At 39.3% G+C, this 13,891-nt stretch overlaps 2 protein-coding genes across 6 annotated transcripts in view; one reads left to right on the top strand and one right to left on the bottom strand.

The window, feature by feature from the left end:
- Nucleotides 1–13,891, top strand: part of LOC311076073 (uncharacterized protein) — a 208,672-nt gene that overhangs the window by 135,662 nt on the left and 59,119 nt on the right. The gene's annotated exons all lie outside the window — the stretch shown is intronic.
- Nucleotides 8,180–13,891, bottom strand: part of LOC311075682 (uncharacterized protein) — a 47,349-nt gene continuing 41,637 nt past the window's right edge. For 4 of the 5 annotated variants that reach the window (XM_084103225.1, XM_084103227.1, XM_084103226.1 and 1 more), the window contains 2 exons: nt 10,103–10,262; nt 8,180–9,154 (listed from right to left, as the gene is read on the bottom strand). In XM_084103225.1, coding sequence (XP_083959351.1) covers nt 10,169–10,262 — 94 coding nt within the window. In that variant the 3' untranslated portion in view covers nt 8,180–9,154; nt 10,103–10,168. Of the gene's footprint in view, nt 9,155–10,102; nt 10,268–13,891 lie in introns of all 5 variants that reach the window. The other variant, XM_084103228.1, reaches the window with a different exon arrangement.

Below are 13,891 nucleotides of genomic sequence, written 5' to 3'. Positions count from 1 at the left end.
ATCTGTAATTGTATCCCTTCCATCAGTAATTTTCTTTCAATTACACCCACGCTCCAAAAATAACTACTGGGTAATTTGTTAGTCAGAGAACACAATGAGTTTTTCTGGCACATGCATTAAGCAGGGAACGCAAATATTTACGTTCTTTAAATAAAACGAGACCGTAATATTGCATCCTATTGTTTTCAATGGCATTTGGATAAGGGTGTTATACGATCTTCGAAACAGTAGGAGGCGCTGTCTCGAAAAACGAGGGGTCTGAGAATGCGGGACTCTGGGTGCGGGACTGTAGATGCAGGCTCCGAGTCTGCAGCTTCATAATGTTGAATTAAAGTGACAGCATGGTTCGTGGTCAAAATGAAAACAGATTGACAATAAATGCGATTAATTAAATCAAATCTAGTAATCTCACCATAAATGTATTTAATTAAATACTACTTTTTTCACTTTAAGACTGGGGAAAAGCAAGAAAAAAACACAATTTACCTCAACTTGGAAGGTTTATTGGTGGTTTGCAGCACAGGCAGTAAACAGTAGCCATTTAATTTACTTTGTAAATGTAAGAGAACTTGATTGAAGGAGAATTTTCAACATGCTCGAATCATCACCACAATGGAGTTTAGTTCTGTTTGTTTTTCAACAGTATTTTGTTACAAAGAAAACAGAAGTGTTATAGCTTTGGCTATTTATTTATTTTATATATGGCTATTTATATTGTTAATAATTGGCATAGTTAATCTTGTTCTTTGGTGTTCAGTTTATAAAGGTTTTTACAAATGTTATTTAATAAAAAATATTGTTTTAATAAAAATCATCCCCCCCCCCCCCCCCTAAAAAAAAAAATCGTGATACGAACCGAATCGTGGGTCAAAAATCGTGATACGAACCAAATCGTGGGTTTGGTGTATCGTTACAGCCCTACTCCTAAGAAGAGTCAATCATAGCTCCAGAATTGCTCAAAGTAATAAAAAAACCATACTTTATGATGTTAGTTTTAATAAAAATAAAATAAAAAATTAAATCAAGGAAATTTCTCTGCCATTTCTTTCTTTTTGCTGTATCAAAAACGTACCGAACCGAACCGTGACAAGTGTATCGTATCGAACCGAACCGTGAATTTTGTGAACCGTTACACCCCTAATATATATAAATATATATATATATATATATATATATATATATATATATATATATATATACATACATACATATATATATATATATATATATATATATATATATATACATATACATATATATATATACAGGGGTTGCCGGAACGGTCCGGAACTGCGTTCCGGCACCTCAGATAAATTAATAAATAAATACATTCAAATCAAATCAAATCAATCATTCTAAGCAAATTCAATGATTCTCATTATTCATCATATCAAAACTGAATATCACCGCCTGGCCCCGCATTCACAAACACGCTTCCCGACGTTATGTTCTCACGGTTCTCCTGTCTGATTTTAGTGCATCTACACCGGTTCACGCCTCCCCTCCCCGCTGAACGCCAGCGGTTACTAATGCGTGAATGCACTCACGGGGGTTGAGCGCGGTAAAGTTAGTTTTAGGTTCGATATTCGCCGGACATTTGTTTTCCCTTGTAATATATTTTATTATTATATTACATATTATATTTATAACCGAGAATGCTTTGACGCGTTTCCACAGCGCATGAACGTCTGCCAATTCCACCAACTGCATTAAACGTAGACTATAATTTGTATTATTTAAAATTACTTTTAACATTTATAAACAGACGTTTTCAAACTCCAAAGCTTGTAGAAGGTTCCTATTGGCAATACTGACTTAGGCTACAGCTTTCCTGGTAGAATTGAGTAAATTAACTTATTATTCATAAAACATATAAATATCAGTTGAGCCTATGTTTACTTTCTTCACTGACACAAACGAAAATGAAAAGACTATCAGTCAAAGTTCAGCTTTAGGAGGGGAAGAATTAGGGCAGAAGGAGACTGAGAGAAAAAGAAAGATGAAGATGAGGAGAGAGCAGGTATTGACAAATAATCTAATGACCAAGTTTTAAGCTATTTCTTATCAATTTTTTTATTTTTATTTTTATTTTTTTTGGCCTTCAAAAGCCCTAAATTGCACATATGTTGGTCAGAGAAATCCAAATTTTCTCGGGGGAGCATGCCCCCGAACACCCCTTACTACCGCACATTTCAGTCAGTTTTGGACTTCCCATTTTTAGGTTTAAATTTACATTGTGAAAAACAAGGTTGTGTTCAGTATCGTCGTGTTCAGCAATTTTAACATAGTATCGTCATCATATCAGTGTAGATGTATAGATGGACCAAAATAAAAACATTAAAATAAGTATTAAATAAGTATTGTGATACTTGGTGCCAGTGCCACAGTGACATTCTTGTCCCAAAAAGTATTGCTATACCACGATACTCAATATGTAGTCCCATGGTGAGTCATTTTTCCCTGTTGCACCTACACAAAATTTGAGGGTTCCCCCACCTGCCAAATCCCACTTTAACCACTGTATATATATATATATATATATATATATATATATATATATATATATATAGATATAGATAAATAAGATATAAAATCTATATGATCTATATTCATATATCATATATGTATATTGTGCATCATGTACATCTAGGATGGCACGAGGGTGAGTAAATTATTGCATTTCATTTTTGGGTGACCTTGACCTTTAACAATAAACAAACAATCAATCATCACCAGTATTAGTTTAACAACTCCTAGAGTTAAAATACACATTCATGTATGTATTAAAGAAAAAAATGTCTACTTTGTCCCTCATTAAGATAATTAAACTCTCATCTCTCCAGATGCGCTGAATGGTTATGTCTGTTTTGGTATTTGTTATAAAGTCACACCAACTCAGTCCTGTTACTGCAAGCTGTCCCTGAACTTGCCAGTAGTATTTGTGGCTTTCCTTTAACTTAGCTTGACGTTTGACAACTTTTATGTGTGTCACCTGAGAAATGTCATCAACATCAGGACATTTTACCTCTGCAAGTCCAAAGGGAGGGTTCTCAGTAGGGTCGTAGACTCTGCCATCAGGGCTTGTGCCAAGGTGTGGCGCATCAGGATGTATAACAAACCCACACTGTAAAACATTGACATTCATCATACCAGAGTACTGAAATAGCACTTCAGGCTCAAGATCCAGTCCACGCTTCATTGCAGAAGTCTGACGAACCCCTCTGATGATTCGGACAGCTAGTGCCTGGCTGGTCGACTCTCCTCTGACATGACACACCTCACGGAATCTACTGGATGTAATGCGTGGTGTACGCATTTGGTTCCATAGAGCAGACTGTGACTGGTCCCGTGTGTCTTTTTCAATTATTGTGCTTAGTTCTTGAGTGACTGCCAAGCTTTCTAAGAACAACATATCATGGAAATTCGGGACAAATTTAAATCTTCCTTCAAATGTATACCCATCCAGAGGAAGCGTAGGGAAAGCAGGGGCTTCTGCATGTTTGACAGCATCCCTTGATGACTCAGCAGGGCACTGATAGGACAGCAAAGAACCTTTGGGTACCAGGCCAAACTTAGACTCCACCAGATTCATCTCCGACAAGCCATGCAGAACCTTGCAGATCAGTGGCTGAGGCCTGACACTTCTTAAAGACTCCACAGAAGAGAGCAGCAAATTATTGAGAAGGGGACTTAAAAGCAAAGCAAAAAAAAAAAAAAAAAGAGAATAGAAATAATACTTTTAAAAGTCCTTTAATTTGTACATCTTTTTGCTAGACATAAAATAATGTAAATGTAATCACCTGTGTAGGCCCTGTAAAGAGTGGACTTAATACCACTTCTGCTAGAGGTTTTTGGCTTCCTCACAAGTAATCGATCCACTGCTTCAGGATGGATTCCCTGTTAAAAAATAAAAATTATGTTATTATTGAGAGCATGTTTATAAACTTTGAAAGCTTAATTTTTCTAAATAAAATAGAGTTTGCAGCAGTGGACAGCTAGAAAGTCAAAACTTGTTTTTTCATGTCCTTGGAGCAATGAAAACATATAGGACAAAAATACTGTCTGAGATTGTCATAATTCATGCATAAAATAGTTAATAGCTGTTTACTATACCTGAGTCCTGGGCCTGTGTCAAGTCTGTAGAGTGCTTGTGTATAGTGGGTGGTACCGTCTTTAGTTTCATCATGCTGTAGTGTGCACTCTGAAACAGCAAGCCAACCAAATGGTTGCATAGCTCTTTCCCAGCCACACAGGAACAGCAAAAAGTACAGATGACAGGAGGATTCTCGTCGACTTTAAATGAAATCTAAATAAATAAAACATTATATACGGTTTAAAATTAGAATACAAATGAAACATTAACATAAATTGACTGCAACAGCAGTCTAACAATTTTCATTTGAACACTTTTTCAAACAAACTGCAACTGCAGTTTAACCCGCTACAACCGTAGCAACTATAAACACAATCAAATTTGTGTCCTCGAACTGGACCTAACTAAAGTTCTGAAACCTGAACAGGTAACCTGAAGAGAGTGTGGCTCTTCGTTTTTCCTCATGGACCGGTAACACTGTGCCCTGATAATCACCTCACTATCTACAACATCAGATACTGTATTGCACAAAAACAGCATTATAATCACACTACCATATCACAGCAAAATAAAAATCGTTTTTTACTTGAAAATTGTATCGGTTTGCGAATTTGTAAGACAATCATGGTTTAGCCAGCTAGGTAGCATGTTAGCCATTTCGAGAGAATAAACAAATGTTAAAATGAAACTTACCTTCATAATTGAAGATGTAGTTTTCAAAGAAGAATTTATATCCCTTCTCAAATTTGGATACTTTCGTTTGTGAAAGATTTTCCACAATCGTGTAAACGTTGGTGATTTGGGGGAAGATCCCGCAGTGATATTGAAAACCTTTGCGCCGCCGCCATTGCTACAGACTCGACCGGAACTCGATTTACGCTACTACTCGCCATTGGAAGTGACGTCACGCGCACTGTGATAAAGGCCTATTGGGACCATTAGACTGGCAGGCTTCCTTTGACTTGGTTTCGTCAGTTGGAAAACTGTGCAAAAGGTTACATATTTCTTTACCTGAGATGCCATCTTAGGCCAGAAAAACCTGAATTTCAGTTGGGCTAAGGTCTTAGTTATTTCCAGGTGACTCGCAGTTGGATGATCATGATAATACCTCAGCAAGGTACCTTTGAGAGACTCAGGAGAATACAGCTTTAACCATTTCAAAGGGTGGATACCGCAAGCAGGTTTAAGGGATCGTTTAAGTACAATAGACCATCTTGAATGGAGTACTGAGAGCATTCATCAAGTTCACTTTCCTGTTGGAACAAGGCCTTCATTTTACGGAGAAGCATAGTGCAGTCCGGGAGGTCATGCGGCTTTGTCATAGTCACATATGGGTCTCTAAGGTAGGTATGTGATATAATAAGTAACAAGGAGCTAACAATAATAAATAAATAATAACAAAAATAACATTGTCAGATTAGATAAATCATGTAGGTGTTGTAATGGTGCAGAAATTGATGCTTAAGTCTACAGATGAGTATACTATCCTCCTCTAATGCCAGTGCCCCCCTGCTCCCCATGCTCCTCCCCCCCAGACAGTGTCCCACTTTAGTTTGGTATCAGCATTTTGTCCTCAAAGCTTCATAGAAATATCCTGAAGACTACAATCTCATAGAAAGCTATTTAAATTTGTCTGTCATTCTCTTTCTCTTCTGAGATCCTCCTGTTCTGCTCTTCAGGAGGTGAGGTAAATGGTGCCTCAGGCATGCCCTATTGCCTAGGCTAGATAGCCAAAATGTTTTTTTCTCTAGTCATTCAAAGCAATAAATTGCTTGCAAATGGACTTCTTGTCCAACAAGTTTATCCTGATGGATATGACAGACAGCAACATGGTTAAGTCTGTTTTGAGTCATTGTTGAGCAGAGACAAGTCTTGAGCCTGCGGAGAACACTAAAACTTCTCTCTGCCTCAGAGGAAGAAACGGGGACTACCAAAAGCAACCTGACCAGGGTTTTCACTTGCCCAAATAATCCACGTACCTCTGCAGGCAGTCCACGAATGATCCCTGCAGCTTCTGCACTGTTACTAAATGAGTAGTTCAATCAGAACATAGAAATCTGCACTGAAAGTGACTCTGTTCAACTCTGAATATTTATCAATCACTGGAGCTTCAACCTCTCCACTCAGAAGTGTCTCTTCCAATTTTTGCAAAGTCAGCAAACCATCCTGGTTAAACCGCTCAGTGAACTGTGCATCTACAGTATCCAGGGCTTTAAAGAATTCCTCTCTGTAGTGGTCCTTTGCAGATTTAGGCTGATGTGCTTCAGCTCCTCCAGTGAGCGGAGGTCCTGACAACTTCAACAACAGCCTTCATGCCAGCAAATGTAGCAGTTCTCTTCTGAAAAGAGATGTTCAGGCATTCAAGCTCATGAACCACTGATGAGGCAAGTTTTAGACCAAACACTGTTACCTTTACAAAACTGACCTAGCAAGCCATTAGCAGTAGATGCTGTGTTTGAGGTACCAGAAGCCATCTCCTCCAAGCTAGCAAGCACTGATCCATACTGTGATAAAACAGCTGTGATGGCTTTGTTCCGTACCGTCCATTTTGTAAGAGCGGATTCTCTGCATGTCCAATCGTTTCATGAATTGCTTTAAACTTCCCTGACTCAGATAACAGGACTCCCAACTGGTTGACCCAATCCAAGAAGTCTCTGATTAAAATGGAGGCTAAGCAAGCTTTCTGTGCAATTAAATTAGTACAGTGGGCACCACAGTGAACGTAGAGTGCTTGTGGCTGCTCTTGTTTTATCATTGCCTGTGCCCCAAAATGCTTACCGGACATATTAGCAGCCCCATCATAAGTTTGACCTCGTAAACCATGGATTGGTAAATTTAATCTCAGCAGCACATCCTTAGCAACTTCAGCAAGACTCTTTCCTGTTGTATCTGAGACACCGTACAAACCAATTCATTCTTCATGGGGAATCAGGTCATTGTCAATATAACGCAGGCATATGCTTTCTTGTTCTTGCCCAGATATGTCTTGTGTTCCATCAATGATAATTGCATACTGAAGAATGGGTAGATTCCCGATTGTGTCAGCTATTCCACGAACAATACTGTTGCTCATTGTGGACAGAATTTCATTCTGGATCTCTGGGATAATGTATTCTTTCTGGGGCCTCTGTACTATGGGGGCACATTGAAATAGACACTGAATTATATTTATGCATGTCAAATGTTAGTAAAGTCATGAAGCCTACAGCCATGAACCTTTAATGCTTAAAGATTTAACTGATTGAATTATGGTTTTATTGTTAAATTTAAGTTGCTGCCACATTCTTTTTCTTTTTGCCCGTGGGATACCATGAAAATGAGTATTAGTTCAATAACTTACCTTTCTGTCAGTTTTCACCTGATAATATAACAGTGATTGAGAATTATACTTGCGTATAGACTCGGAAGTATGCGGACGTCTTTTTGTCGGGTGCTGTTGCCATGGTGAATCGTAATTTCGGAGCTCCATTGATCATGGCTTTTCACAGTCGTGGTGCACACGCTTAACTCAGAGTCAACCTACTCAGAGTTGATTAAACTAACTCAATTCAGCTCTTATGACACTGAAAACTCAGTTTCCCATCTCAGGGTAAATCAACTCAAGAGTTCAAGTTTTAACTCGGAGTTGGTTGAACCTCCTTATTGAAACAGGCCCCAGGAGATATTGGGATATCTTTCAAGCAGAAGTTACTTTTTATTGAGAACTCGCTGTGCGTCGCTGTAGTCATCCAAGTCTAACTCAGGCAGTGTACATTGTAGAGTTTATACCTCTCAAAGGGGGAGGGATTACATGGAGCTGTAGACACTCTGAACAAAACATGCAAATGAAGTACAAGGAGTCAGGCCGTCACCAGAATTTCCCCAGCCCTGATCTCATCAGCATAACAGTGTCATTCAGATGCATAGATCAGTATCTAATCCAATCAGCCTGACTATTCAAAGACTGGGCCAGGGGCTCCAAGAGCCATTAAAGACAAAGGGTGAGAGTTTCAGTAATCTGACTAATTTACCTTACAATAGAGAGAGCAGGACTGGCATAACCTTAAATGCTAAATTCAATTTACTCTACCTTGTTTTTTTCATGTTATGTTATGTTATGTAAGGACATAAGATCAGCAGATCTTAAACAGATTCTTAAATTTGTAATCCCAGAGTTACACAGAAGAGACTTTGTTGCTCAGCACATGAAAATAAACTACTTTGATATCAGACTTTGATTAAGTGGTTTCTCCACTGCATGGATCTTCATGTGTCGCTTCAGGTGACTTTTAAAAGAGAAACTTGTCCCGCACTGATCACACGTGTGCGACTTCTCTCTGCTGTGGATCCTCTCATGTGTTTTCAGATTTGATGACAGATTGAATCTCTTGTCACAGTGTGAACACTTGTAAGGTTGTTCTCCAGTGTGGATCCTCTCATGTATTTTCAGATGTCCTGACTGACTGAATCTCTTGTCACAGTGTGAACACTTGTAAGGTTTTTCTCCAGTGTGAATAATCTGGTGCCGCTTTAAATGGCTTGATGAAGAAAAAATATTTCCACACTCAAAGCACACGTACTCTCTCACACCAGTGTGTCTTTTCTGATGTTTATGTAAATATGGAAGCAGTGAAAAACTCTTTCCACACACAGAACATGAATGCGGCTTCTCCTTCGTATGAACTGTCAGGTGTTTCTTCAGGTTTGATGCACTAAGAAATGTTTTGCCGCACTGATCACATGTGAACGGCTTCTCTCCGGTGTGGATCCTCATGTGAACATTAAGGGATGAAGAATGACTGAAATCTTTCCCACATTGATCACACGAGAACGGCTTCTCTCCAGTATGAACTCTCATGTGAATCTCAAGACTTTGTTTGGTTGTGTAACTCTTTCCACACTGAGTGCAGGTGAAAGATTTCTTGGCTCTTCTTTTCTTTAAAAATGTCTGTTTAGTCTTTGAGCGACTCAAAAGTTTTTCTCCAGGTTTGACATGATGTTCCTCCTCCACTTCACTCAGTTCTTCACTCTCCTCCTTCACTTCACTCAGTTCTTCACTCTCCTCCTTCACTTCCATCAGATCTGACATGAAAGAAAAAAATATTACATTTAATTTTCAGAACATCAAAATAATTCAAAGATAGAAATATAAAGTGTAAGTGAGCCCTGATGTAATGGAAGAAAGTAGACAACTGATGCCTTTTAAAAAAAATTGATTATGTCCTTGAAACTTTCCATGAATGAGGTCAATTTATCTTCCAATTATTATTTTAAAAACATTATAGGCACGAATCCCATGTTTTTTTTTTAGCAAGAACTATTACATATATTTGCTCAATGACAATTATCTAACATATTAACACTAAAATATACAATACTGCCATGTTTTGACACCAACTTTGAGATTGATATTTATTTTACTAAAACGTTTGAATTATTAATGGCCATTCACACTAGACTTTTCCTTGCACTGACTTCCATTCATACACATGTGAAAGTGGGACACAAGAAACACAAGCTCAAGTGAATAACCCTGTGAGAATTAACACAAACGTTTAGCATTCAAGTGGAGTGGATTGTTTATTTTTAATTTTTTAATTATTATTGTTATATGTTAAATTTATGTTTGCAAAAAAGCTGCCACAGAGTGTGGCATCATTTCACAACCATTGCCGTGTGTAGAAATTTCACATGATAGTGTAGAGCGGCCGCAGCTTTAACTAGTTTTAAATTAACTGTTTTTATTAGCATTATCTGTCCTACATGTTGATCACATTCATCAACCCTGTTACCAAAGTTACTTTAAGAAGAATCTCTATAACTATGAATAACTTGTATGATATTTGACAAATACAACTTTATCAGTAACTTGGTATTTACTTATTATTCTTAAAAAAAGAAGAATTGTAAACTGTTGAAAATTCTGGTAAAGTTGTTGCAAATTGGGAACCAGATATCAAATAAATGTAAAATAAAACAGTTAAAATAGTATTTAGCTTGATCTGATGTTGAACAAGAATAAAAACCAACCTCTTTGTTCTTCAGGATCTTCAGTGTGTTTCATTCTGCAGGGTTCAGGATGCTGTGGGAGGAGCTTCACTGATGATGTGTTTGCAGTGGGAGGAGATTCACTGATGATGTAATTGCAGTGGGAGGAGCTTCACTGATGATGTGATTGCAGTGGGAGGAGCTGATCTGCCAAAATCAAAAATATAAATTACTGAGTTTGTTTTTTATAATAAATGACACTTCTAAACTTGTATGTCTGTCCATCTATTCATCGTACAGTAACTGATTATTTTTAATTTTTTTTTTTTCATTAATTCTAACATTATTCTGCTGCTTCATTAAAATACAGTTATCTAGAAATATAGAAAAGAATATAATTTAAATTCTTTCAAATATAAATAATGTTAAGAAAAACAGTTAAAATCATAAACACAAAAATAAACATATAGTAGCCAACAAATCCCCTCAGTCTGCTGACACCAATGTAATGAGCTTTAAGTGTCAATTTACAGGAGATCTGAAGACATCAGCATAATAAATGAGGTGAAAACAGGAACTATTGTCATGAAATAAAGAGTGTTTTCAGCTGATCTGTTAATATTGATGAGCCTCAGACTATCAACACTCATTCAACAAGCCATTCAGGATCATCAGCAGATCATCTCACTTTATTCTGAGTGTTTGCTGTTAGAAACACATTATTTGACTTAGGATACATGATAAAAGACTATTAAACTGCTCCATTGAAAGACAATACTGTTAATTCTCACAACATGACATGGATAAAACATCAATAATACAAAAACAATCACTAATGACACTCATTTCATCAACAGATAAATAATGACAGAAGCATAATTTGTCCAAATTAAGTTTGATCTTATGATAACTACATTAATCACTATAAAGTTAGATCATTAAAATAACATTTTATATGTGCAGAAACTGAAAATGATCATAAAACTTTTAAAAATAAGAGCACCACAAAGCACTATTGTTCCAAGAGTAAAACACTATTCATATTGTGGCCCTGACACTGTTTATTCTCTGTTGTAAATATGCTTACTTGATTCACCTCAAGATGATTTGGTGATCCAAAAGGGCAAAACAACTGGAAAGTTCAAGCTACTTGTTCAAGGGGAAGTGATCCCGAACATCCAGGGGAACCCAATTAGATATCTTGGAAAGTGGTATGATGATTCCCTGTCAGACAGGAACAGCATCTCCAGCACCAGAAAACAAGTTTAAGAATGGCTGAAAAAGATTGACAAGTCTGGTCTGCCTGGGAAATACAAGTGGTGGATCTACCAACATGGCCTGCTCCCAAGACTCATGTGGCTTCTCACGGTATATGAGGTGCTTCTATCAACTGTTGAAGAAATGGAGAGGAAGTTCAACAGGCACCTTAGAAGATGGTTGGGAATACCCCCGAGCTTTACATCCTGGGGCTCTACATAAGGTCGGGTCAGCTCCAGCTTCCCCTGTCTTCAGTGGTGGAGGAGTTTAAAGTCGCCAAATGCAGACTGTCCCTGACATATAGGGACTCACCAGGGAAGCAGGAGTCAGAACAAGATCTGGCCGTAAGTGGGCCGTCAGCACGGCAATTAACCAGGCAGAATGTTCTCTTATAACAAAAGATATCATCGGAAACCCTTGCACTGGAAGACAGGGTCTAGGAACAGCACATTTCCAGCAGTGGTCAAAGTCCACCCTTAGGGAGAAGAGAACCATGATCCAGGATGAAGTCCGAAAATCCGAAAATGGAGCAAAATCCATCGGGCTCCCAAACCCAAGGTACCTTGATGAGGTGGAACCTCCCCAAGAGAACAATCACATGGAGTGAACTGTGGCGGCTGCAGCCCTTCCGTATATCCTTTCTACTCCGAGCAGTGTATGACACCTTACCAACCCCAATCAATTTGCACAGGTGGGGGATGAGGGAGGACCCACTGTGCAGGTTGTGTGGTGGGAAAGGAACAATGGCGCACATTCTGTCAGGGTGTAAGATTGCATTGACACAGGGAAGATACAGGTGGCGCCATGACAAGGTGTTGGCAGTGCTCGCAGACATCCTGGAGCAAGAAAGGAGGAGAAACAACCAGCCAAAGTAAGACCAATGCTGAGCACCATCGCCTTTGTGAAAGAGGGCCAAAGACCTGTCGTCCACAGCCAAGCCAGGCAGAATCTCCTGCAGTTAGCCCAGGGATGGGAAATGGAGGTTGATCTCGGGAGGAAACTCCACTTCCCTGAGGCGGTAATGTCCACAACTCTAAGGCCCGACATTATCATGTAGTCTCCAGAGGGAAAGAAGATCATTCTGGTGGAGTTGACGGTGCCGTGGGAGGAGGGCTGTGAAGAAGCTGCAGAAAGGAAAAAACCCAAATACCAGCAACTCGTCCAAGACTGCCGGGACAAGGGGTGGACAACATGGCTGATGATGGTTGAAGTCAGATGTCGAGGATTCCCAGCTCAATCTGTGTGGAATCTATTGACAGGTTGGATTGAGAGGCCACTTGAGGAAAGCAGCCGTTCGTAGGCTGTGAGAAGCGTCAGAGAGAGCCTCCTGTTGGCTCTGGCACAAGAGAGAGGGGCACAAGCTGGAAGCCTGGAGGGGCAGTGACCTGGCCAGTCACTTGATGACCCGCGACCTGGAGGGAGTTGTGGTTAAGGGTCGAAACAGCCAGTGAAGGTTGGAGACCACCTGATGACCTTTCTCCCAGGCCAAGGCTTCATCCATTAGAAATGGGTGTATGGTAGCATCGCAGATGTATTCTACAACCTGCTGTTGGGGGGAGGTGTCCGGGAGGGAAATAGTTGAGAGGGAGAGGCTAAAGACGAAAAAGGGGAAAAGAGGGGAGGACGGTGAGGGGTGCGGAGAAAAGTTAGTTGAAAGTTACATCGCTTTTGGGGGCTTCTTGTTGTTTGTGGGGACATTTAAGACACCTCCTGGTACCCGTGTTTAGGTTGTACATGTTCAGGAAATAAACCACAGCTGTTTGGTGCTTGTAAACTCGATCCTCATCGCCTGTCTGCTTCTCTGGGAAAGTCCACAACGTCACAATATAGGCTAGTTGCACGTGGCCGCCATTTTGGATTTCGGATCAGCGAGTGTGCGGGTAGACACTTCCGGTTTCGCATTACGCTCGGTGCAGGGAGCCGGAGAAAGGCTTTTTTTTTATATAGTTGTTTATAGAATCAATTATCACTTAAAATACTACTAAGATCCATATTACTATCACACGAGGCAATGGCAATTAAAAGCACGGATGCATAGTCAGATTAATGAATGAAATACAACTGTTCACAAACAGAAGATTTGACTCATGCTGCATACACATACGCAATGACAATTATGCCTCAGGGTTTCCCGCAGCACTTTGGAATTTTTGGTATCGGATCGATTCTGAAAAAATTGTATTGGTGCATCCCTAGAAAAAATACTTTGTCCTTACTCGTGTTTTTTCCCTGTTTCTTTGGGAACCCAAAGTAGCGCCACACATTGCTTTTCAAATTGTCAGGAGTGTAGATTTCGAACTCCTCCTCAGGCGTGGGTGTTGTAGGCGTTGGCGCAGCCATTGATTTGATATACAAAATAGGCGCTAACCAGGACGCTAACGTCACCTACAGGAGCCCAGATGACCAATAATAGCCTTGCTAATAAACTCGCGACTTCAGGTGTAAAAAAGCCTCAGAATCTGAATTGAAAACAACGTTTACAAGCAAACACAAAAAATAATGCCCATAACAGGTTTGAATATTAAAGGCTGCCTAATATTCGTTCAAATATCATTATTTTTTTTAAATATTCAA

The sequence above is a fragment of the Abramis brama genome (genome assembly GCF_963993115.1).
Source record: "Abramis brama genome assembly, chromosome: 1".
In the NCBI taxonomy this organism is placed as follows: Eukaryota; Metazoa; Chordata; class Actinopteri; order Cypriniformes; family Leuciscidae; genus Abramis; species Abramis brama.
The sequence above is the reverse complement of the archived record's forward strand: the minus strand, read 5'-3'. Positions and strand labels throughout refer to the sequence as shown.